General features: G+C 37.6%; 1 protein-coding gene across 1 annotated transcript in view; it reads left to right on the top strand.

Annotated features, from left to right (window-relative positions):
- The window catches only part of PLCH2 (phospholipase C eta 2), a 143,299-nt gene that overhangs the window by 108,851 nt on the left and 7,908 nt on the right, over positions 1–26,540 (top strand). The window contains exons 16-25 of the mRNA XM_068915963.1: positions 5,297–5,389; positions 6,491–6,591; positions 7,214–7,311; positions 8,199–8,381; positions 8,834–8,941; positions 9,134–9,258; positions 12,200–12,284; positions 12,965–13,111; positions 14,051–14,130; positions 22,131–22,470. Coding sequence (XP_068772064.1) covers positions 5,297–5,389; positions 6,491–6,591; positions 7,214–7,311; positions 8,199–8,381; positions 8,834–8,941; positions 9,134–9,258; positions 12,200–12,284; positions 12,965–13,111; positions 14,051–14,130; positions 22,131–22,470 — 1,360 coding nt within the window. The remainder of the gene's footprint in view (positions 1–5,296; positions 5,390–6,490; positions 6,592–7,213; positions 7,312–8,198; positions 8,382–8,833; positions 8,942–9,133; positions 9,259–12,199; positions 12,285–12,964; positions 13,112–14,050; positions 14,131–22,130; positions 22,471–26,540) is intronic.

Here is a 26,540-nt window from a genome sequence, read left to right as displayed (position 1 = left end):
ACTGTGATGTTGCACTGCTGTGGTTTCATGTCAGATCATTGCAAATAGCTTCCTTCCCTATCTTGGCAGCAGAAAATGAAGTTATTCAGATGTGGAGTAGTGGCTTTCTGTACCGCTAGTTACAGTGTTCAACCTCACTCTTTCTTTTGCTCTCTCTTTTCTAATTTTCATTAGACTATGCATTTGAATATGAGCTTGCATGCTCAGAATAATGTTTCTTACACACAGATGTGTTAATTGTAGCATCTAAAAAGCTAAGGAGAAGAATCTGGCCTAGCCATAGCACTAAAATATGAATTCGGTGGAGTGTATTTGCCATTACCTCCCACCCTCCTGTCTCACCCTTTAGAACACAGAGTTTTGTGAGATGTTTGGTAGTAAGTGCAGCTGTAGAACAGTGATTTAGATCTTGTTAGAATTTCATCTTTGTTTTAAGTTCAATGGTTTGCCTTCAAGCCATTTGATCTTGAAGCGGCAGCTTGTCTTCTTTTCTTAGATTCTATCTTAAAGCTGAAAGAAAAGTCTGAAAGCTTTCTAGGCTGACCTAAGACGTAGGACTCATCAGCAGGGCAATACCGTTGATAGAAAACTATGCTATTGGACATCTGTCCTTCAGAAAATTGTGATCTGCTGAAGTGATTCATGGACTAATGATGGAACCCAAATAGTTTATTCTGAAAACTTGACTCACTTGCTGTCAGCTTGCCTCCTTGATTCTTCTGTAGTCTACCTATTGAAGAATCTGGTCTATATCTTTCTGAGAGACTGCTGAGTATGGTCAAAAAGCCACGCAGGCTTGAGACTTTGCAGCAGGATCTACATCTCTGGGCTAATGCAACAGTGGACTGCTTTAGAGCCAAAGATCTATTTCCTTTCACCAAAAACTATTAATTTATTTTAAAATGGCATGCCTACAATAATATATTATCTACTATTGGGACGTGGAGACGTTTAAGGCTGCCTTTGAGAAGCAGGAAGTTCCTGTAGCCCGCTCAGTAAGCACATAACAAGTGCAAATTGTTACTGAGCCCACAGCATACTACTGAGTTTATTTGCACCAATCCATATGGGTAGACAGAGTTAAAGCTAGAGTTCTTCCATTCTCAGAGAAGTGTCTGTGTGCAATGTATTTTATAAGCATTTACTCAATAAAGGAGGATTGTTAATTACAAATGGGAAATTACGGGACAGAATGAGGTAGATTTCCAATTTACCTAGTGATTTTTTTAGCCAGATTGCAAGCGTTCTTGACTCTCCTAAGACTGTTTCCCTAGCTAAATACTACCTCTCCTCTCTTCCTCTTGCCATATTTTTTTTAAGGAGGCCTCAAACCTCTTTGCCTTTAGTTTCATCCTCAGTATTGAATTTAGTCTTAGTACTGGTGTTCTTTTCTTATCCTGAAATTTCTTCTCTTATGTCCAATTAGTGGAAGAAAAGGAAGGAAATAAATTATTTCCTCTTGCATCTTTGCACCTAATTGTTTTGATCTAAGAACCTTAAAGAACATGAAAATTAAATGCTTGCCATCCTCCTGACTTTTATGGCTCATATAAAAAAAGCTATGGATATTTTGCTGTGTTTGCCTTTGAAATACATTTGTATTTAGACACAAAATAGTTCTTAAAATAGATACAAAGACACAGCAATTTTCTAAAGATTACAGTGAAATATCCTCTAGAGTCCCAATCCCTGAAGATGAAAATATGCTTTCAGATACAAAAGGGGCTATCCCCCCTGCTCCATTACAATCTGGTAGCAGCGATTTCTGCAGGTTACCAATGCATTGTGAATGGGGGAAATAGCTCATTCTAACCACATGTTACACCCACATGTTTTAGGTGGGTCTTTTTCAGAGCCATTGCCATATATGTGATAGTCAATGAGCCCCTGTGCAGGGATCTCATTTCTTTTCAGCTGTTGCCTGACTCTGTGCTGAGTGGTATTATCTGTCAAAAACTAAAGTGTGAATCCTTTAGAAACTGCAAAGGTTTTAGAATCACAAACATCTGCCAATTCAGGCCTGAAAATCTTGAGCTGATGTTGTGTCTCTGGGGCATTAGAAAACATTTAACAGGCCCTGTTTGTAACCTCTGACTTCTGACTGAAAAGTGAGAGCCAGCTCTCACAAAGGACAGATTCTTCTGTCATCCATTTTGGAGAAAGAAATGACTCTCAGAGGGTGGAGGTACTTCAAATAGAGAACTCCTTATTGTTCCAAATACTCCCCCTTTAATCTGGAAGAAAAATCTCCTCATCCTGGTAACTTTGTATACAGTGTACTTATGGGCTAGTGACTAATGTTATAGAAATCATTGCTAATAGTTTTCTTTGTAAGAGCACAAAGGGCTCCAGACAGATTAAATGTGGTAAACTATATATTTAGGAGCTAAACTTTTCAATCACTTTTAATTTGATGATTTTCCTCCTCTTCATAAAAAGGCAGATCAATATTGTTCTCTCAGCTGTAGGCAATTATGTAACATGTTTAAAACAATCACTTTTCATGCAATCAACGTGCGTGAGCATAGAAGTTAACCACGTCTACACTAGTTCTGACAAACTGTCAGGAATCAACTATTTATAAATAGTCTGGTATTATAGCATGCTTTTGCAAGTTTTTGAAGAAATTAGCTTACTACTTAGCAAATATTTTATAACTAAAAATCACTTTTTAAGACAGGGAAAAGTGTCTTTAATTTCAGAAGAAAACCATTCTAGTATTTTTCTCTTGGAATGTCTACATATGGAGATCTGTTGCCTTGTCTGGAAAAGTCAGTTCTCTGGAAAGGTCTCTTATCTGGTATGTGAAAGCCTTCATGGTATTTTATAGCAGCGATAAGGTAGGGAAGCTAATGTGGGTCAGACCTGTGAGATTATTCAACTCCATGATTCCTATCCTAGTCATGTTTGTAAAATAGCTCTTCACCCTGATAATCTCCAACTTGATAACTACATTAAGTGGAAAATGATTTTCCCAACCTGTGAATTTTCTGAGATTTCAAACATAGGTACATCTTGGGGCATAATGCAATCAAAACTTCTTTTAGATTTTTGTATTAAAAATTAGATCAACTGAGCTAAAATGAATCAAGAATAACTAGATAGCCAAAAGATTCAGCTGGAATGGGGAGATTCTGGGATCATGACCCCAGGCAGACTTAGGTGGAACTGGGAGCTGAACCGTTGTTCCCCATTCCCAGATGACTGCTCTGGCTCTGCACTGCGTTTGGCTATTTCAGAATGGGAGTGGGGGTGGGAGGGTGTTTATATCCTTTCCATAACCTCTGTCATGGGTCTGAGGAAACTTTTGCAGTTAAAGTTTTGTTGAAACGTGTATGTCCCACAAAGACATGGTTATTGGCAAATGCCATTGTGTCACAGAAAATAAAAATTGCCTAACCAGCTCTAGCCAACTGCTACTCAATAAATAGCATGACTTTCTGTTTATAGGACCATTGCAGTCCAGAGGTGCAAAGACCTTTTGGTCTGGAAAACGTCTCATGGTATCCAGAATGAGGATGATATGGGCTTCTGTTAAGAAACTCACCTATAGATTTTAATAGAGAACTTAGTTTTGGAAGTTCCTGAAGAATTTTTTTTCACTCGAACAGAATTCTGTGCGATCAAATTAAAATGGAATATTTTCACTTTTTTTTAGATATCTTAACATATTTATTGGTATCACCCTGATTAACTGTCTAAGATAAATCATAAATCTTGGAACAATGTTAGCCTGATGCAAATATAGATTAAATTTATTAGCATCATTTAACTTTTGCATCATTATGAGATAAGATTTTGCCTGCAAATATTAATAAGGTATTAATAAGAAGGGCATATATTTTCTTTTTTATCTTATTAATAGTTTACTAATAATGTCATTACATCTTATTAGTACCTCGTATTCGTATTATTTATATAAAAGCTACATAATAAGGAAGAATATTTTCTGCATTAATGTCCATTTAGTAGAAGTCTCTTGTTAATTTACTGTTACTTAGATTTTTGTTAGCTATTTTCATGATTCATACTTGATGCAGAGGAGTAATCTATTATTACAGATGAATAATAAAGTGTGGCAGTCCTTGGAAATGTAAATTGGACTTTGGAAAAAGAGGTCTTTAACAGTTCATTTTATTTGTGTTTCGTTAGCTTTCTACATAAGTTGTTTATTATTAATTTCAGATTTCATAGCTGAATTCGTTCAGTTAATGATGATGCCAGATGAACATCACTGTCAGATATGCAAAGCTTTTTTGGGGCTCAGAGAGCAATTGGAGCATGGAACGTACACAAGTGATGACTTTTCACCATAAGAATTTGTTTTCCGCTATGAAAGCTGGGCTTTTTTTTTCTTAGCTGTCTATATTCTATGCATTTACATTTGTATTTTAATTTTATACTAATAGTTATTTATAAAAATGTACTTAGTCCACAGGCTACAGCTCATGCACTTGAGGCAGTGTCATTTTAGAGGTTGTAATAAGCCGCAAAAAGGTTAGGAAGATTATTGCATACAAATGAAAAATACTGGAGACCTGCCAGTAAGCAGTTTTACTAACTAGGGATTAAAACTAGACCAGAACTGGAACTCAGCTTCCCAAACTTCTAGTACATGAATTTTTTATATGCTTTTAAACCTAAGGATTTATGTAGTATATCAGAGAGTTATCACTGTAAGATCCATTGCAAGGCCAAGACTTAAGGAACCCTTCTGAATAGGTGTGAGCCCAGAGTAGTCTGTGTGTTATTAGGCTGGAAAATAGTGAAACTATAGGGTCATATATATGACCAGTGGCACCAGTGAAGTATATTCATTTTCAGTGAAGTATATACATTTTTCAGCATGACAAGAATTCTATTTCTTTTTTACCATGGAGCATGCTAGTAAAACCATGTGATTTCAGTCACATTTCCTGGCGGAAAAAAATCCTGTTAAACTTGACTTTGCAAATACTAAGCTATGAAACAGTCTGGTATTAATGACTGTATGTGGCTTGGGGGTACCCAGCTCTGCCTAGATTCAAAATATAATTTCCTAGCGCATGATGGGTAGGTATTTGTGTGATTTCTGTCTGCTCTGAAAGTGCCTGTGGACAAATATGATGTCAATTATTGCTGTGATTCAAGGTTTTGTACCCAGCTTATAGAAAAAATGTTTGCATTAGTCCAGTCAAGTTCTGTCCACACTTTAGGATGGATTGCTTTCCAAACTGTTTGTGATGGTGTTTAAAAGTGCTGTCTGCAGCACTCCAGTCTGCTGCTGTACATTATTCTTTCTATTTGATCACCTTAGAATAAACTTGAGGATGATATGCAATATGGGGAAGACTTCAACACCAATAAACGGCACAGTCGATCATTGATGGGCAGCTTCTCTAAACGGAAGGTAAGTCACTTGGTAGATTAGGTCCACATAAATGCTGGACTCTTGGATAGAACTTTCTGTTCACAGTGGTCGGGGAGGAATGTCATAGTTGCACTGTCTGACAGAGGCTTGCTATCAGACTGTTCACTGATTACATAGGCAAGCCAACTGGTTAATTATGCATAACAGCTCATTTCAGTTTACAGCAGAGTCTAACTTTATCCAAGATCTAGTCTAGAAACATTCAAAGTAATTTGCGTTTTCCATTTAAAATAACTTAGAGTTGCAATGTAACTAACTAGAATAACTAGAATATCCTAGTTTCTCTGCATGACACAATACTAGCAGTAGCAGTGGCACTATAGAAAACACCTTTTATGTGAGGATCTGCAATTCCATTATAGAAAGGCTCTGACCTTAGGCTGAGTCTCCCCCACGGACATGCATATCATTCTACTAAACTGAAGGGTATTAAAAAAGTTGTCATTTCACATTTTCTGTAAGTAACATGCTACTTAGCATAACACAGCAGAATTGTTTCTAGCTGCTCAAATGTTGCTCAGATGGATGTGATATTAAAAACACGTTGGTAGTTGTGATGTTTCATACTCTGTGCAAAGCTTTTCAAGTAGGAATACCGATTTTTTTTAAGTGCCCTACTGGGACCTTTTAAAGGATTCTGCTTTTTTCAAAGCAGGGAACTGGATGCTTTCTCAAAATAGGGGAAATCTCAAAATAGAAACTCAAAATCAATAATGCCCTCAAAATGCTGAGAGTTTGCTGATATATATTTACAGACACGTTCAATTGTACCAGCAATATAGAAGCTGTGGACATCGTAAGAGCTACTTTATTTTACCACAAAGACTTCCCCAAATCTGTAACTCATGTTGCCTTTCTTACACCACAGAACTTATTTGATTCTTTTATTGAAAGCAGTTCTTCAGAACAAACCCAGAAAAATTTTTCCTCAATTTTTATTATAGACTATTTTAACTGCCTGAGTTTATTTTTATTTTTCTCCTCCACTGCTGCATAGTTTCTGCAGTAAAGAGCAACTCTCTCTAATCAATGAATATTGATGTCCGTTGTATATAATGGTTTTATTTCCTTATGGCACAGAAAAAAGGAAGCAAATTGAAAAAGACAGCAAGTCTGGAAGAGGGTGAAGATGATTTGGACTCTCAAGGAAATTTAGCCAGGGACTCTGTACATAACAGCAGGTTTGTAACACATGATTTGGCAATTTTGTGTCTAAAAAGATGCATACATGAATGTACCTAGTAAATAGATACCCTTCAGCTCTGCAAGCCAATTTGCTGAAGGGTGTCTGCAGGCATGTGAAAGGAATCCTCTGTAAGGCTAGGATACATTGGCACCTTCTTTGGGGAGATTGGTAGGTATGCTGTGAGTCACAACTTGAAGCAAGTGAGGAGATCCAGAGCATCCCTTTGTTGCTAATTCTTTGGGATTTAAGAAGTATTTCTGTTAGCACTTAATAAAATCCTATTAACTTGAGAAGTATAAACATGTATGAATAAATTGATATCCCACCCTTTGGTCTAAGCGGTTTAGAATCCTCCCCACCAGATCTGAGCAGGTCTTATGTCTGCCCACTAATGTGTAAGAAGAAGAGTTCCTTGTTCTGTGTACTTTCATGCTCTTGCCTCTAAAGCCTCTGTGCCTTGACAATGAGGCTCCATGTGGTATAAAACTATTAAATATCTCGCTGGTGGAAGAAAACCTTCTTTTATTCCTTTACTCTGATTTTTTTTTTTTAAATGTGGAAGAGAAAGTTTCTCCCTTAATTTATGGCAAAATAATTGTTTTGTTTTATCTTTCTAGGATAAGCCGACAGAAGAAAACAATGAAACTTTCCCGGGCGCTATCTGACCTGGTGAAATATACAAAGTCTGTTGGCATCCATGATGTTGAAACTGAAAGTAGGTTGAACTAAAAATCTACTAAAAATAATTGCTATGCACAGAAATTGAAAGGCTTATGTTCTCATAGCTATTTTTATAAAAGCTGTTTTTCTGTCTATTTGCCTCCTACCCTGCAAAGAATTTGACAGCAGAGATGCATACAGTAAAGCTATACTATTTCAAGGTGGCTGACCATTTGTTATTCAGAATCCACAAAGTGAGTTGTGTGACAGCTTCATTAAAGGAGATTAAATTTACTACAAGTAGTAGTAACACATGTTGTTTTGCTAGCTTGTGTAAAGTTTGCTACACATCACTTATATCCTTATCCTTCCCTTCTTATATCCTGGGAAATAGTAGGGGCCTTAGATATGCTCTTGAGCGGAATGGTCTGAAGAGCATTCACTATTTTTAGGTCCTTGTGTTTACAAATCAATAGAGATATTACCAAAAGCTGCATATTTCTTAAAGTTTAGATCTTTCTTCAGATCTGATGAAACACCAGCATTAAATTGCTAGCAGACTTCACTCCTTTTTCTATGTTTTCTGCATCTAATCTTGATGGGAATCAAGGATTCTAGAAAAAATGTCAGAAAGAGAGACTGGTCAGAAATTGTACTATCCTTGACCAGCTTTAAAAAAATCTTAAGAGAATTTTTTTCAATTTCCTAATGAAGATTCAGGTCGTTTATTGTACTCAGCTTCATTATCCCAGCCATTACTCCTCCAATAAACAGGATGATTTTGCTGTCATAGAAGAAAAGGATGATTCCCTCTGTAGTAGGATGTATTCCAATGACACTTGATAGTTAGGAGTAACTGGTGCTATGTTGTTAAATGTTTTATTTAAAAATAAATACATAAAAAAGGAGATGACTCCTGAACTCTTCCTTTCTTCTTTGTAGTCTCTTCCAGCTGGCAGGTTTCATCTTTCAGTGAAACAAAAGCCCACCAGATACTACAGCAAAAGCCAGCACAGTATCTGCATTTCAACCAACACCAGTTATCCCGCATCTACCCATCTTCTTACCGTGTAGACTCTAGCAACTACAATCCCCAGCCATTCTGGAATGCTGGCTGCCAGCTTGGTGAGCAGAAAGAAAACTTGTTTTGTTTGTTTTAATTCAGGAGAAATGTTTAAATAGAGGCTCCAGAATCGCCTGTTACAATACTTCCGAGTTCTCTGTTCATTCAGCTTTACTGACATCTGAGTCCTCCTTATTGTTTTCTATATTGTTACCTAGATAAGTTTTCTCAAACATGTCTTATGCATAAGCAAATATCTGATAAATGGAGATAAATGAGCTTCCTTCTTATCACATGCAAGAAGATTTCAGAGTTCAGAACTCTTCTGTAGAGCTTCTCTCCCTGAAGCTGTGATGTATGTGACATAAGAGAATTCTTTGTTCAACATATTTGAGTTTCTGTCTCCAAGAAGTAAAATTTAAAGATATATCTAGGTCTTCTTCCTTTTTCTGTGATGTACAAACAGGAATGTTGTTAAAATCCTCTGTTAGTGATATCACCTTTTTTTGAACAGTTGCATTAAACTACCAGTCAGAGGGGAGAATGCTGCAATTAAACCGGGCCAAGTTTAGTGCCAATGGAAATTGTGGCTATGTCCTCAAACCAAACTGCATGTGTCAAGGTAAGAAAAAGCAGCAAAAAAAGTTGCATTCATGCTCTTCTCATGGTTATTGCATGAGATCTAGACGTAGATCCCAAGTATAGTTTGTAGATAACTGGAATGCTGATTCTAGAAGCAAATAAGCTAGAAGATATCCACTGCCATCCCTAAAGTTGCACTTCTTTCACATTATAAGGCTTCTTATTCCTACAGGTGTCTTTAATCCGAATTCTGAAGACCCACTGCCTGGTCACTTGAAGAAACAGCTAGTTCTAAGAATTATCAGTGGTCAGCAACTCCCAAAACCACGGGACTCCATGCTGGGAGACAAAGGAGAGGTATGAGACAATTGATGTTTGTTTATTTCCAAATTGACTGGGGTAAGGATGAGTGTTTAACTTAGTGCAGTTATTGTACAGCATGAATAAATTAGGCAGGTTATTAGCATCCTAGATCTTTAGGTGGTTTTCATCTCTTCCGAGCACCACAGCAGTAGTTTGATTTTTCTCTGATTGTCAATACGGTGCCTGCAGGACAAGCAAAAAAGGCCAAGAAGCTGTCGTCATGATGGGGTTCTAGTCACAACAGCACTCTTAAACCCTCACCCTGCACCCCCAGCATATAGAGCCGAATTAGTGTCTCTCTTAAATTCTCTTAGAAAACTGCTGAGCTTGTCAGGCAAGACCAGTGGAGTTACTTGGGAGTCTCTTTCTCTGCTTGGGTGAATCTGTTCCATTCAACACAGTATTACTACTAGTTTTCTTTCTCTCCTTCATTTTGGCTTCTGTTGCGTGATTTGCTGTGATACCTCATTTTGTTTAGTAAAACCCTCGGCAACTTCACTCAGGGGAGCATCAGACTAAAATGAGCCAAGTCTGCACCCCCTTGGCAGCTTCTGTAAGAGATTTTGTTTATTTCTTATGCTGTCTATTGGTGTTCTAACAACACCTGTGTGACTTTATTTCACATTAGACTTAATGTTAGGATCTGTCACAATTAAAATTTTCTTTTAGCCTTTTGCCTGTTAGAACCAAAATCATACCTCTCAAATGAGTTTTAGATGCTTTGATTTTGTATGAATGTTGCAATTATCTTCTAAATACCCTTTCTCTACAGAAATGTTTGGACCACTATGTCAGACTGTAAATTTCCCTAGAAGATAAATGTAGGAGGGTTATACTAAGGCTATAGTGGGCCTTTTTGTGTTTTCAATCATTTATTTGCATTTTCATTTCTTTCTGTCTTTCTTTCTTTCTTTCCTTCTTTCTTTCTTTCTTTCCTTCTTTCTTTCTATTAATACCACATGTGTAACAATCAGGAATATGTCATAATTCAAATTAAGACCATGTTTCAGAAGATGAAGAATAATCTGTGTGGTACTTCCAGTTTACTCTGGTTAGTAGGATAGATTAGCTCATGCAGAACATAATCCTGGAAGAAAACTTCCTGAGAACGTGAATCTAGATCCCCACAACAGAAGTACCTGCAAAACATACAAACTTACTCCCCAAGTTGGGAGCCAACAATATTTAGGAAATTTAATAACCTTAAGATAAAATACCCAAATAATGGGCTTCTTAGGAAGCAATCTGTACCTAGATACCAAACTTGTGGTTAGTTAGCACTTGCTGAGCTTCTCAAAATCAGAAGAAAGGGGGCCCTCCCCCCACCCTAATTTGATAGCTGTCAGTGTTTGAGCTAAGTCAGGTATTTACACTGCATAAGCCAGCGGAGACTCAGAAATAACAGCCCTGTTGAAAGCTACAGACACTGACTTCTCTCAGAAAGTTAGGTGCTGTTTAAAATTCCATGTTCATTTTATTTGTATTTCACTTGCACACAGTTGTACCAGATGAAAATCAGACCTTTATTGTGCTGACCACTATGTTATGAAAAAAGCATTCCAAGTCCTAAGACTTTTGTAGAATAGAGCTATGTGAACAATATAAAGTGTTTGATAAATACATTATGCAGTCTTTCCTATTGAGAATTCAGGTGTCCCTCAGAAATAAGATAAAAGATACTTTGCACTTTAGGGGCAAAGTATTCTATGGGCTCATGGCCACAAGGAACACTTGTTTCTGCTAAGCATCAAAATGATTCTTCTTTCCTCATGAGACCACATTGCCTGTTTACATTCTTGGTATTTGAAAACAGTAACAAACTTTCCAGAGATCTAATAGATGATGAGAGGTACTCTTTATCCTCAGTGTTACTGACAGGGAGATGGATGGTGGATTTCAGTATCAGGATGCCATTTCAAATGACATGTTTGAATGGGTCTAGCATAGATTTTTTTATGATTTGCATCACGTAGTTTGTATCCTAGGTTGGAACACAGATTAATCTCTTAAAGCTATCTGACTTTTCCAACTCTTTGTAAATAGGGATAAGAGGTATCACTGCGAGAGTCAACTCTGTGAAAACTTAAGGTCATCTTTTCTGAGAACCCAAGAATTATTTATAAACTAATAAAAAAGGTAGAGGTGTGGGCCAACTAGAGGAATATCTGTATCTGACTGGCCAGTAGAAGATAAAAACTTTGTGCAAGAATGGTCTTTCTCTATGATCCCCAGACTGTCCATCCCGCTTGCCTTCAAGGAACTTGTAATTCAGTTGAGATTACCATTTAATTACAAGAGGTCTCAACAGAGTCAAAAGTTTTCTAGTCTTAGGTAATTACAGGAACCTTCTACAAGGCCAAAATATGCTGTAGTTTTGCAGTCTTACATTCTAAGCAGGCTATGAGTAAGAGGTGAAATGAAAGCTAGAAATAGAAGGTGTTTGAGGTTTAGGGGCAGAGGTAGAACTCAGACCTCCTGTGCCTTGATTATTGCCTTGTCCGTTGTGCCACGATGGTTTAATAGACACTGAGACTTTTAACAGATGATTCTTAATGGGTTTGTTTTCATTTTACTGCTTTAGAACATATTTGTCATAATGACTGTTGTGAATGTATTTTTAAACCTTTTACTCAAATATCCACTGAAATAGAAAATATTCATATAAAGACTAGTGTTTAGATTTCCTTTTAGAATAACATAGAATAGAACAGAGAAATGATCACAAGTCTGCACAACGTGATCGTTCTAAATTATGCCTTTACAATGATTTGGCCATAGGTGTCTGATGAGCATAATGATCATTTGCAGAAAGGCTTATAATGAAAAATTATTGGTGAAACAGTGTACAATGTTCACGTTGTAAAGGTTAGCATTGTGTTTCAATTTTGTCATTGTCACTCTTTCTTTTCAATATTTATTACTTTCTCTTTTCCAGATCATAGATCCATTTGTAGAAGTAGAAGTTATAGGCTTACCTGTTGATTGCTTCAAAGAACAAACTAGAGTAGTTGATGATAATGGTAAGATCATGGGTTTTTTTGCTTTTATATGGCTATCTGAAACATCCTCATTCAGGAAAGTTTTTAAGGAATCATTTTACAAGTTTTGTTCTTAAAGAGAAATAGATGAAATTTGGTGCCTGCAAAACACTGAAAAATCCATTTAAGGATTCTTGATGTTAAATCAGACTTGGGTCTTGAATTGCCCAAGTGAGTTGCTACAGTGTTGTGAAGGTCATAGTATAAAATGAGCCATTTTTTGACTCCTATTTCTTTGTATAGAAGGATATTCAGAGCTATCAGTGGTAAAAAGAAGTGACTAGAAGCCACCAACTTCTTAAGTCTACCCGTACGTTTCAGGGAGTGTAGAAATATTAATGAGGAAATTAAAATCATAGGATAATCTAGATTAGAGAAGACTTCTGGAGGTCAGCTTGTCCAACCACCTCTTGAAAGCAAGAGCCAACTTTAAGTAAAATCCATATCTTTTGCAAATTCTTGTACTCTTGTGGCTCCAGCTGAAATGAGTAGGAGTACTGGATTTTTAAAAAAACAAAGATCAAACTATTAGAAAAACTGGAATAACCATTGCAGTTTAGGCATGCCTTATATAGGCTGTCTTCTTGCTTCATGTGTTTCATGAACAAAATATCTAAAAGGAAACAAAATATCAAAAATATGTAAATATCTTTCATTCCCAGGTTTTAACCCAATGTGGGAGGAAACACTGGTGTTCACAGTGCACATGCCAGAGATTGCACTGATTCGATTCCTTGTGTGGGATCATGATCCAATCGGGCGTGATTTTATTGGACAGAGAACAATAGCTTTTAGCAGTATAATGCCAGGTAAGGCAGAAATTGTGAAATACTGAATGACTTGGCTAGGACTTCTTCCTGTGGTGAATGAAACTGCAAAAGGCTGTATTACTGTGTGTACATATGTCTGCAGCAGAAAGTTCTCACAAGAGGCTAGGAGTTTGAACTCCTGAGTTCTCTACCCAGGTCCGCTGCTGACTTACCATATGACAAAAACTAATTCAACTAACTGTGTGGGACTAGATTTTCGAAAAGATGCATAAAATTGTAAAGCAGGATTGCTAAATATAGTAGACTTGAAAGACTACCGTACATAGTCTTTCTCTGTGTTATTTCATACAGCTTTTTTCTGCTTTATCTTCCCACTGGTTTTTGAAAGATGCTAGTCTTGACTGGTGATGTTACTATCAGTAATAGTTTAACATAAGGCAGGCATTTACCTATTCTAAAGGTGGGATGCAGGTTTTTAGACTATTTTCTGTCTATTTCCTGTTTTTCTTTTCAGCCCAGTCTCATTAAACCTCATGTATATATTTTTCTTTCAAAGCAAAGGGAATGAAAAGTATTTTGTGGTTTGTTAGTTAAGACTGAAAGCAAATACCCAATCTTAATAAAATAAACTTGGTGGAAACGTCTGCAGCATTAGTAATGGACTGTGAATCTCCAAGAGAGAACATAGTCAAGTTTAAGTCAAACATTGACAGCCACAGTAATGGACACTAGGAACAATAGGACATAGCTTTTTTGTAATGTAAAAGGAACAAGAAGAAATATCAGTTAAATTTGTAAGTGCTGTGGCTCTTAGATAAATTGAGTGTAGGTAGATAAAGCACAAATCTGGATGCTTAGTATGGGGAGGAGTTAGTTGGGAGAAAGCTTGCTAATTTCCTTTGCTGTTTACAAAAGGGAAGTCCCTAAATGCTCTGTCATCTGTTTCTCCTTGACAGCTTTGCTTACTTTGTGTTTCAGGCTACCGACATGTGTACCTGGAAGGTATGGAAGAGGCATCCATCTTTGTTCATGTGGCTATTAATGACATCTGTGGTAAGGTGAGTGCCTTCAGTGTAGAGTAATGAATTTTGCATGTGTAAATGCTCTGACAGGATTTTGTATTCACACTGGGGAAGCCCAGCAGGTAAAGGCCTAAGCTAGCCTATTTGTCAAACTAGAATAAACTGCACTGCTGAAATTGTCATAGTAGCCTGATATCTTTCTAAACACACAAGGATGCAAAGGTAGATCAGAAGGAATATTATAAAAAGAGATTCTTGCTGCACCCTTTTTGAGGGAGGCATAGGGGAAGGTTATTTCATTGCAGCATACACGCATAGATATAATGAGTTTGCTTGTGTCTGGTACATTAAGTGCATGTTACTGAACAAATGCTTATACACCTGAGCCACTAAGTGCTTTCTGCTTGCAAAGCTTATTCTCTGAAGGCCCTGTCTGCCTGAGACTTTTAATTTTAAAAGAAATTCGTAGGGGTTATTTGCTAAGGGGCTTTTCCATAATAACACTTAAAAGAGCAGGAGAAAGATGATCCCTGTCATCGTTGTTGGGGCTTATTTTCCACTGTTTATCTGCTAAGAGTGTTTTGCTTGTTTCACATGCAGGAAAAATATAACTGTCTGGATGCCATGTCTGAATTCACATAACTCCTAAACTGAAAGTAAAGCTCCAGCTTCAAACTTTTCCTAGGGCCAGCTGAAAATAAGGCAGCTTCTTACTTCCAGTGCACTAGATTTAGTTACTTCTGTGGTATTAATTACAATGATAATCAGGTGGCTAAGTCCCTTCAGAACCTGAGAATGGCAGACTGAGCTTTCTGTAGTAGCAAGCTGTAATATCAGCATCCTGACAGCAAGAGGCGGCATTGAATAGTCTGGGAATTCTAATTTCATTTTTTTTGTGTTGCTCATATTAGGAGAATTAAAAAAATAAAAATAAAAAGGAAAGCAGCTTTTTAAACTGCTAGATTTTAATCAAAGCATTTATGGGATGGAACTGAGATAACTCCTAGGAAAGTTGCATTGTGTTGCATAAGTGTCTTCACTTATAGGAAGATGGACTGTTTATGGAAAGAATGTTGTGTTAGACGTTTCAGTTAAAGCCTGTAAAAGGAATGAGAAGTCAAGCTGAGTTCCTACCTTTTTGTCTGATGTCTAACCTGAAAGCCTTTGGGCAGGTAGAGCTTATTCATCACAGGACTGTAAGTCTTGTCTGAAACCCCTTGTGATGGCATTATGAATCTCTCTGAATTTAGCTCTAAAGAGAAAAAGACTTCTAAAGCTTTGGGTGAAAGAGAGTTGATTGATGTTGGTCTGAGTAAGACAGAAAGCAGATGAGTGGTGTTTAATTTCTGACTGTAGGGCCTGTCGCAGATAAATGGCTAAAACTCAGGTCATGATAAAAGGCCAGCTAATTCTAGTCTTCAGGGAAAAGTGATAGCAGGCTGAGCATTTCAATGATAAGATCCTTTCTGGCCATGTTTCTGGGTTCAAGAAGACTATACAGGGCGTAAGTCATACTGGATTTGGCCCTGGGTAGGGATGAAGTTGTATTAGTGACCTTAGAGACCCTTGCTGGATGCATGCACTGGCACTGATTCAAACAGCTTTGAATTTTGTCTTGAACTTTCTTGGAATTCCCGTGTTCAGGTCTATTGCCTCTTTCTTGCATAGTCTTGTCAAACTCTCTAGGCTTGTAACAAGAATGACAGATAGCTCAGTCCTGGGCATGGTGCCAGTGAGAACGGAATTGGTCTGATTAGTGACTGTGCCCCCACCGTGTCCTTTAATGAAAACAGGTATCTATTTTCTGTATGAATCCAGCAGAGATGATGTTTGGCCTGACCACCCAACTGACCCTTTTTGTGAGTTCTTCTTTTATATTCTGTTCCTAGTCAAAATGATGAAAAATAGGCAGATTCTCCTCCTCTTGCCACTGCCAAGTGGATCCATGCTGCTTTCATTGTATACTACTTTCAGGTGATGCTCTCTGTGCTGCTCTTTTGGTGCTGTTGTAAGGACAGCAAATATTTCACTATCCATCATTGGAAGTTACAGTTTGTAGCTTAGTATCCACTGGAAAATAGGATTTTAGGTAAAGACAGGGTCTGCCTGTTTTAGTTACTGATAGGTTAAGTTCATCAGCTTCCAAGTCACTGTTCTCGGTTGCAGTGATTCAAGAAAGAAAGGATGTTCATAATCTTTGTGAATGCTTTCACTGAAGAATTTTTGCCTCAACTCTTCCTTGTTATTTTTGGTTCCTGGAAACAGTTTCTTACTTTCAGATAAAATAGATTAATTTGAAGGTATTATCTCTCCATTAATCCTTCTTTTACCTAGCTTTTCATAATTGTTTGCTCTTATTGGCTTCTTCATGAGTAACTTGCTGGTAATAGTTATAATTTGCAGTAGAATCACATGCACATTTCAACTTTGTCAGCAGTGTTGGGGTTATTAGATTTTCTTAGTATGCTTTTTAACCGAAGCTTTATGCACACTGAAAGACCCTTGCTGTATCATGCTGTCTCCTCCCTGTCCTTATCTACTAGCTTCCAGTCTACAGTACTGATCTGGATTCTGAGCACACATCCCTTGTTACTTCTCACTATCATTGCAGTCTCTTGGTCTTCCCTGATGTTAAGATGGTGGTGCTGTGCATTAACCTCATTAAAGCACAAGGATTTGGAAGGGAAGTTTATACATGGGTTTATTTTAATAATTATTAATAAGCCCAGGGACAGTCCTACCTCAGAACACTACAAAAAGCATGAGACGAAATATTACACAATGCTTTTTCTTCTGGTCTCTCTGGATCACATTCTGTTATTCTTGATCAGGAGTTCCTTTTGTGCATGTAGATTTATAAAATCAGTGAAGGCTGCAGGTGAAATACTTTGATACCCAGCAAGGACAAGAAAGGCAGAATATGAATCACAGCGCCTAGTTGATCTTAAAGAACAGAGTGAACAGGACAACTTTAGTCTTATTACGAGCTCCTAGACTTCTTGGTTACTGGCTTCTCTCAGCCAAATTGTTGTCTGCTTCTATTATCAGTGGCAGCTGGAGTGTCACATATTTCAGACTTTTGTCAATCATGCTGCATTTTGTTTGCTAGGACTGAAGAACTGGAACTAGCATCTGAATAAGGTTGTAAGATTCAGGAGGTAGCTTGCACTGATTCAATTTCATTGACTACACTGACATCATCTGTTTTCCTCTGCTAACTTATTCATCTGTCCCATTGATTCATGGGCATTATACGGTTTTGCACCAGTTAATGGTTGAACCTTTACACTGAAAAAATACTGACTCCATTTTTCAGAAATTGTTTTATCTGTCTGTAAGCGCAGGAAGAATTTTGTCAGCATTTGCATTTGCTGGGGCACTGGGGAATACGTAACATATCTGTCTGTTAGAAAATGTCTTCCTATCTCCAGGCTAGAGCAGAGTTGAAGGCTGTTTCTGAAAACCAAGCCCAATGTTGCTTTTAAGTAGGAATTACTGGAAGAGTTGTCACTTAGGAAAAATTTTCAGCTGTAATTAGAATATTCTTGGACAAAAATTTTAGCATTTTTTTTCCCTTTTCCAATTAGCTGTAAAATATTTCAGTGTTTTGTTTAGAAATCTGTGTAAGTATCTTCAGATTTGCCTGTTGTCACTTTGTGTGGCCTTGTGCTGTCTTTTTTTTCCCATAATAAAGAAAAATCTAAAAGCCAATTTTTATTCAATAGAGATCTGTTAAAACTAGAATTATTTCTCTGTTTCCTGCTCTTAATCCTGGGCAGAAAAGCAAACACAGATATCAGTCTGGTTTTACCCAGCCTTTATTAATCCAAATATTCTAATGCAGGCATTAACATTTTAGGGCCTTTTTCTAAATGCAGATATTCTGCCCTCTCCAGTAACTTGAAATTGCAAAATCAGAATCTAGGATTATTTTCACCTTCACTTCTATTTAGTTGAAATCTCTTTTTGTAGATTATATTGTTTCCTGGAGACACTCTTAATTTCTCTCTCTTCTGCAGTCCATTCATGTATTGTGGAATTTCTCATGTTTTTCTAGATGTGTGTATCTCTGAGATCCTCCTCACTATTGTGTGTCTTACTTGCCTTTTTACTCTGTCTGTTTGTGATTTCAGTGGACTTCTCTGTGTCAAAAAATCTACTTTAGAAGCAGAGCATTTTTAGACGCCTTGAAGGTACCCTCTCCTGTCACAGGGAGGCATAGTGACCACCATGCAGCTGCATGCCTCTAACTAGTTACTTCATTAGCATCAGTGTCTCCTTACTAGCATTTTGAAACGCTTCAGCTCATATAACATGGACTGTGACATTTGACTTGTCAGTTCTGTTGGGTCTTCAGTCAGCCAGAGAGCCCTCCATTTATGAAGCAGATCCAGGATAAAAGTCCTTTGATACCTTCCCTTTCTTTCTTGAGTCTCTTACTGTCTTTTCTCTGCTGTGCTATAATTCAAAACACTTCCTCCACCTGGAAAAGAACATTTAACAGTGAATTGTTTGCTAAGTTGTGGGAAAGCCTCTTGTGCTGATTTTTAAGTCTTTGAAGTCTTTGAATTTGGAAGATTGAAGGATGAAGTAGCCCTTATGGTTTGTAAAAGCTGGAGTAGAGGCTGAAAGCAGACATTCTGGATCTCCTTCAAACCAGCTCTCTTTTTAAACCTTTTTTATAAGGTTAACCAAATTTGTAGTTGATTTGGGTTCTTGAATCAGTCCATTGATTCAAGCAATAATGGCTAGCTTAGCAAAGGTGCACCAAATAAGCTAGAATGATACCTGGGACCCTTCACTGCTCATCCTCCATTCCATCAGTGGTTTTTCTTTCATTTTTGTTAGGTATTATATGTGTGTGTATGTGCGTATGAGAGAGAGAGAAATTGTTTTTTCGTGTTTTGCAATTATTATATTGCATGATTTTATATTAATAAAGCTGTGTACTTGCCAACTTGTCTCAATTGGACCAGGATGTTTTTTTCCTTCACTCCTTAACAAATGCATAATCTGATTCTGAAACTTTCTACTGCAAGTGAATCCAGAATGATCCAAGCAGATTATTCAATAGCCTGCCTCTCACCGATATTTTATTAATATTTAACCTACATTTTCTCTGCTTTGCATTATTTGCACTATTTCGTCAACTAATAGGAAAAATTAATCCTTGCCCTCTTTATCGTACCCTGTACCTATTTTTAAAGGCTATTTTAGTTCTCTTTTTAGTCATCTCTTGCTCACATTGGATCATGGCATGTGGAAAACTAAGCTTCAGTCAATTAGAGCCTGAAATAATATTCTGAATGCTGTCTTTGAGCTTTGTATCAGACCACTAAGCTCTCGTTCCATATACCAGATTGCTCAGGATACTTCTGAATAAAAACGGCTTTCAATCTGGGCTCGCTGCACAGTGCAGCTAATTTCTATCCGTTAAGTCCTACAAAGCAAAAAATGAAATGCATGAGCATGTGGTCAAACATTTTGGAGTGAAAGATAAACCACTGTAATTTAAATGAGACATTTCTTTGCCGTTATTTGGGACTGCAGAAATGTGACCTCACACATGACATCACAGGGTAAAGGAATTGAACTGACAGCAGGATGCCAACATGCACTGATGTTGATCAAATTTATCATGAATTTCTTGCAATGTATTTCAATCATAGGGTTGTGCGCTTTGGAGAGTGTTTTCATTAATTTGTTATGCTCAAGATAGGGAAGAGAACTACAGCTACTGAAGAAAGTCTGATCTAATTGGGACATAAAGGGAACAAAGGAGAAGCAGATCAAAAGGAAAACACCTGTTTCTCTGCTTTATGTGACATATAAAAATGAGTCTCTATGCTTAGAGTAAAATGAGCCTACTCTTTCTTATGCATCAACTTATTGCTTTAAAAGTTGGCGAATACACCTTGAATGTTTACAGGAATGCTGAAATTCAGTTTCACTGAAATGTTAAACAACTGTATGATGGTGGGAAATTCCTGACAGTAATTCTGTGTATTTAATACTTCAGTAAGTATATACTTCAGTACATAAAGTACTATATTATCATCCTGACTAACTTTGCTTGTTTATAATATGTTTCTTCGGTAGATAAGTTTTGGAAATGATCAAATATAGGAAATGATCAAAATGTAATCACACAGGTAGAAAGAGAAATGTTTAGAGATAATTTCTCATGTATATAATTAAACTGCTATTCATGATAGTGTTCATTCAATTGAAGTGCTGATCACCTGTATATTAAAAACAAAATATGGTACTTTTATGTCCACTATGTAGTCCCCAGCAGTTCCTAAAGAATGTAAAGCTCCATTTGAACATCACATTTATTATCTATATTGTTTAAGTCAAAAATATTCTTTATTTTAAAAGGCAACTGTCATTTAAAATTCATGTTGCATGACAGGTAAAATAAAAATAATTTTAAAATACCTTTTCTAAATTGCCTCCATTTCTATAGCTTGGGGTGTTTGTGGGGTGGGGAGAGGGGACAGATGGTTTCAGTTTCTTCCCCTCATTTACCCTTAGCATTCTTTTTTGTTCTACAGCTGGGCTCTTTGGTGTATGCTACAAATTTCTTGTGCAGAGTGTGAATGCTAGTCACTATCTCCAGTTTAAGAGACAGGAAAATTTAGATTCAGTGGTATCTGATGCCCAGCTCTGCACAAATATAACTTCCCGTACAAGCCAGAGAATTCAGCTTTATGTTCCTAATTTAATTTAATGTTTCAGCAATTCTGATTGGCCTAATTCTAATGTGTCTGAGTCTCCAAAATTGCAGGTGATGTATTTTGTTGAAAACATGTCTAAATTTATTTTTAAACGACTGTATTTTCCAGTCAGACTTAACCTAGACAAGACCCCAAAGCTAGTAATGACCATTTAAGATAATATTGGGTTGCAGTATTTGTAGTGTTATTTGTATTCTGGTGTGATTTAAAGGCATAAGCCTCGTTCAGGATTTCCTGGTAGAGTGCAATTTTCTAGAATCCAGGTTCACAATGCAGTAACTAGGTTGCACCATTTCCTCTGTGGCTGTTTTTAGGGATCATTTACACCACACACTTTAAGTGTGAGTGCTTTAAGTGCCTAAATTAGAAAGTTCTTCTCTGTATTCTACCTATGTAGTCGAGGGCAATCCCTTCAGATCTGTTTTAACTATTCCAAATTGCCTTCTGGAGAAGTATCGTTATTCTAGCTGGGTACTTCCAGAGTCCAGGAGACTTGCCTCTTAACGGGGTTTCAGGGGCTGGTTTACATTATGTGCAATGATTACATAAATGCTTACTTTCTAGAGATTTGCTTCTGTAGTAGATTTATGTTCATTTCCAAGTAGCTTATGTTCTTTAAAGAAAAGACTTAAGTTTTCAACAAATCTGTAAGTCTCCACTTATCTTTGTATTCTAGTAGTAAGTTAATTTCCTGTGCTTCCTCGGGGTTCTGCTATGTATCCATAGGAAGAAACTGTTGAGGCAAGATTGTGTCGGAAAACTGACCCATACCTCACAGGGCTTTGTGTTTCAGACTCTTTGTGAGTCTGAAATCTGTGACATTATGAATATCCCAAGCTTTGTTGCTTTTAGCACACATTGAGAAACTCTTCACCTCTCAGAATTAGATCCTTACAGACGGGAATATTTTCCTTTTTATTTTTTCAATATCTGATGCTTGTGTTTTCCTTATATTTTCCTTTTTATTTTTTCAATATCTGATGCTTGTGTTTTCCTTGTAAGTAGCTGTGTGCTAGGAGGAAAAGGATGACAAATACAGGGTAAGCCTGGGGAAAAATTTAATCTAAAAACATAGTTCAGCAAAAATCAGATGTGAAATTTTGCAAAACTTGTTGCTGATTTGTTTTTTCCTTTTTTTAATTTCCATTCTATTTTGGTTTAGTTCTCATGCTCATGGTAGGCATATGGCAGGAGACCCTGTGTGCATGTGTGTGTGTGTGCGTTGTGTATGTTAGTACCCAAAGGAAGAGGCTTGCATTTTCTATTAAGGATTTTTTTTTTTAAATTATTTTCTAGGCCAAACAAACGTTGGGTCTAAAAGGCCTGTTTCTCAGAAATCCAAAACAGGCATCTCTGGACAGTCATGCTGCTGGTCAGCTCCATCGCAAACATTCCTTTAGTGGCCACATCTTGAGACGCACAGCGAGTGCACCCACCAAAAGCCAGAAGAAGAACAAGAAGGGGTTTCCAGAAATTGCTTTTGACACCAAAGATAACAGCTCTGAAGGGGCCAGTGAAGACCATGAAGTGGAAGACACCTCACAGCCTCGCTTTGAGCAAATGCCAGAAAGTGCTTCTCTGTCACCAGCTCCCAGAGATGGTGCCAATGGGGAGGTACATGGCAAAGGGTTGAAAGGTAAGGCCCATTGTTCTGGCAAAGGTAAAAGCCAAAAATGTGTTCAAGGGGGTGCTGCTTTCAGTGAACCCATACGGAGGTCCAACAGGGTCCGTCTTCAGGAGAACCAGAGTGAGAAGCAGAGTATCTTTGCACGCTGCACCATCAATGGCTCTGGTAGGATTGGAGTGGCTACCAATTGCATGAAATGCATGATTGGTTCTAAAGAAAGCCCAGATCTAGAATCCAAGTGGAGTGACCATCCTACCAGGCCTATTGCTAAAGATATGCTTCACCATGATCAGTATAGCAGTATAACTGGAGAAGAGAGGTTAGAACTAAAAAACTGGGGTATTAAAGATCAGCCAAGGCTGCAATCAGATTTGCAGTCTTGCAGCAGCTCTGAAACTGCTGGTGACCTAATAAGGGGCACCCAGTCTTTGGTGACTTCAGGGAAGAAAATTGCTGAATCTAAATGTAATGGAATGAAGGCTCATTCCCGGCAGCGGTGGCAATGCCAATCAAGTGGCAAGTATGGAAGCACTGTGAACTTGGTTGCAGCCAGCAGTGGCTCCATATCCTCCAATTCCAGCAGTCTAGAAAGCCTTGGAAGCCCGGAATTCCCCAAGTGCTGGTCTGAAACTTCTCGAAGGCAAGTGGGCACCCTACAGCGGGAAATGAATGCCTTGTTCATTCAAAAATTGGAGGAAATTCGAAGTAAATCCCCTATATTCTTTACTGGTAAGAACAGACTTTCTTCACCCTTCTCCACCTTAGGTTGCATCATTGCCTCACCTTCCACGTGTCATCTCTCCTTAGAAGCTTCTTTGTGTTGTTTTGGTATAAAGAGCTCTTTTTTTTTTCCTGTCAATGACAGAAAAACATTTGTGCATAAGCATATTTTTTTCTAGATCTGTCTAGTTTAGATGAGTCCTTTCTGTGCCTAACCAACCATCTTCAGTAGTAAAACTGTCAATAGTCTATGAATGTTTGGATTGTTTTGTGAAGGTTTTTTGTTTCCTTGTTTTTTTAGTGAATATGGAATGATGCTAAGTGCATTTTAAGAGTCAAACCAGAGCATTAAGTAGAGATTGAATATGGGAAAACCATATTAACAAACAACATTATTTAGCAGTATTTGTGTTTCACTGAAATATAACCACAACAGAACTGAAATTGAGTGTGCGCTCTGCTAACAGTCAAAGCATTCCCTTCATCAGAGAACTTGCCATTTAGTGTTTAAGTTACTGGCATCAGTTCAGGAATTACTGGATGGAATTCTCTGATCTGGCTTATTCAAGAGATCACACTTTATGAACATAGAAGACCATTTTGGTCTTAAATACATAAATCCCCAGTCATGCAATGTGATTTGACTGTGACCTGGGGGCACAGTTACATAATCTAAGTCTAGCAAGGTACGCGATCTAATGTTACTTGACATCAGCCAGGCTATGCACACTGTTAGCATTTCCCAGTTGCAAAGTGTGTCCATTTAAAGGAAGGCTGCTTAAACTAAAACATTCTATCTTACAGTTGTTTTGAGCTAGGAGTATGCATGTGGTCACCTGAATCATGTGATTGTATCTTTATTCATCAACTATATGCTCGCAAATATGGAAAACAGGAACTTCTTATAGCTAGTTCCCTTTATAATATTTGAAACTTAATGTTGGGCTAAGGACAGGGGATATCAAAGTATGTATTCTACTAAGGAACCTAGCTAATTTAATACCTATTTTGGGGGGCAGGAGGGATGTTGCGTTTAACTACGTTTTCTCTGTTTTGTAGAGCAGTGAAGAGGGAATAAAGAAATACAGCTTTTGTCTATGACTGTAAGAACTTCCCTTCAAATTCTCCCTCCCTTTAGTTTGGACATTGATGGTTACATTTTCAGAAACACTCAAGTCACTTCGGTGCTTCTGAAGATGTAATCCCTTTTTTTAGTGGTAGATTCTGACTGCCCACATACAGAAATTTAAAATATTCTACATATTTAATCAATTTGATCTGATTGGGTGTCTGCAATTCCTCTTTATTTCATTTTTAAAATCTCTTTTTTTAACAGCCTTTCCTCAATATCTGCTTTGAGCTTTCAGGAAAACACCAGGGCAAGGGGAAGAGGAGGAAGAATTTTGCCAATTCCCATGACTTGAAATTAAACCAAAACAGTAGAACCCTTCCTGCGCCTAGATTGTTGGCATTAGGCTTTTCATAAGCTCTGAGTAATGTGACATATGGAGCCATTTCCCATTATTAGTGCCAGCTCCCCTGCCAGCCCTCTAAGTCACTAAATAAATATTGTGATATGCTTGAAATTTGATTAAATCCATCTGACTTCTCAAGCATGGAATCAGCAAACCTTAAAAACAGTGAAACAATCATTTGGACTGGATGCTGATGATGCCAGTGACAAACACTATAGTCGTACAAACAGCATGCTTTCCCCATCCAACTGCTATTTTAGTGCCTTAGGCCAAGACACCAAGGAAACCAATAACATTAGCCTAATATGGATGCATTTCATAATTAACATTCCATTGAAAGAAAGTGCCAGAATGATGAGACAGGAAACTATAGCCTCTAGTTTGTCCCCTTTATGGCAACAGCATTACAGTTTCCAGTATTTTGCCTTGTAAGTGTGCCTTAGTCTACACTGATGACCTAGTCTGGATGGGGACAAGGAGAGTTCATTAGTCCGATCAGCTCTGGACTCCTCCAGATACTCATACAGGTATTGAAAACACTGCTCTTGTGTGAATGGAGGACTTTGCTTATGTGCACAAATGTCTTCAACAATCAAGACGCTTTCTTCCCTTTTAACACTCCAACAAATGGAATATAGGCCACTAAATAGCGGTCTCCGTTTTTAGGCTTTCTGTCAGTAGGCTGGATTGGAGGTGGTGAAAGGCAAGGCCGAATATGCTTTCAGCGTATTTTTGTAAAGTAGATGAATGTCCCTGGTATTAGAAAAGAATGTGGAGAAGAGGAGGGTAGCTTCCTTTCCCCAGTCCGGTGGAGGGTACTGCTTCTTTACTATTACAGCTCTGGGGTTATGCAAGCAGGTAGTCAACCCAGGAAAACAAGCAAAAAAGAAAATGTATGAATCTGTAATTCTGAAGCAGTACAGTCTGTGGAAGGTTTGTCATTAATTTCAGTGGAGGAATAATTTCACCTGAGAGAAAAGGAGCTAAAAAAGTAGTAGTGAAGCCATTTTGGATACTTAATCCTTTTAGTAGTCAGTAAGACTGATTTTGATTTTGCCCATCTGGGTAGAGCGTTTACTTTCATGCAGTAAGTCACCAGGCTGGTCTTCCTATGGTTACTAGTCCTCTAGGTGAATATGGACTATCAGTTCCTATAATAAGCATCTCTTCAAGGAAAGCAGATATATTTATGCCTGGTATGACTTATGAATGTGCCATCTCTTTTGTGGGATGCCTGTTTTGTCTCATTTGAGTGGTACAGCTTTATGCTGCAGTAGCGCCATGTGAACTCCAGTGATGATGCACATATTTCAGACAATTTATTTGTGGGCAGCTTGAATTGTATGTAGCTTTTATACCAATTTCTATGTGGCAGGTGGGGACAAAACTATTGGTGTTTTCAAATTAATATTATATTATGAAAATGTTCTTAAAAATTAGCAAAAATTGTCTCCTATTTTTCTAATTCTATGACAAAATAAATGGACTTAATGTGAGTCCCTTTATGGATTCCATTGAGCGTTCTGTTTGGTTAAATAAATACGTAAGTTGTTAGGATCCTATGGGAAATGTGACTATTTCTGTCTATATCCCTTCCATCCCTCCCCACTAATTTATCCTATTATCTGCACCTGCCTTCCCTACATTAACTGGAATTTTTCCTCTGTTCTGTCCTATTATTCTACATGCACACTCTCTCTTCCTAGTTAAGAACTGAAAGGACAAGAAAGTAAAAGGTAACTGTCTACTGACTGTGGGGTGTGGGTTTTTTTTTTTTTTTGGTTTGTTTCCTGACTTCTTATAATTATCTTCTCCTATATTGTTGAGGTGGTTGCCTGGCTTCTTTGTGGTGCTTTGCTAGTTCTTGAAGCATGTTTGCATTGT

The sequence above is a fragment of the Struthio camelus genome, chromosome 21 (assembly GCF_040807025.1).
Source record: "Struthio camelus isolate bStrCam1 chromosome 21, bStrCam1.hap1, whole genome shotgun sequence".
In the NCBI taxonomy this organism is placed as follows: Eukaryota; Metazoa; Chordata; class Aves; order Struthioniformes; family Struthionidae; genus Struthio; species Struthio camelus.
The sequence above is the reverse complement of the archived record's forward strand: the minus strand, read 5'-3'. Positions and strand labels throughout refer to the sequence as shown.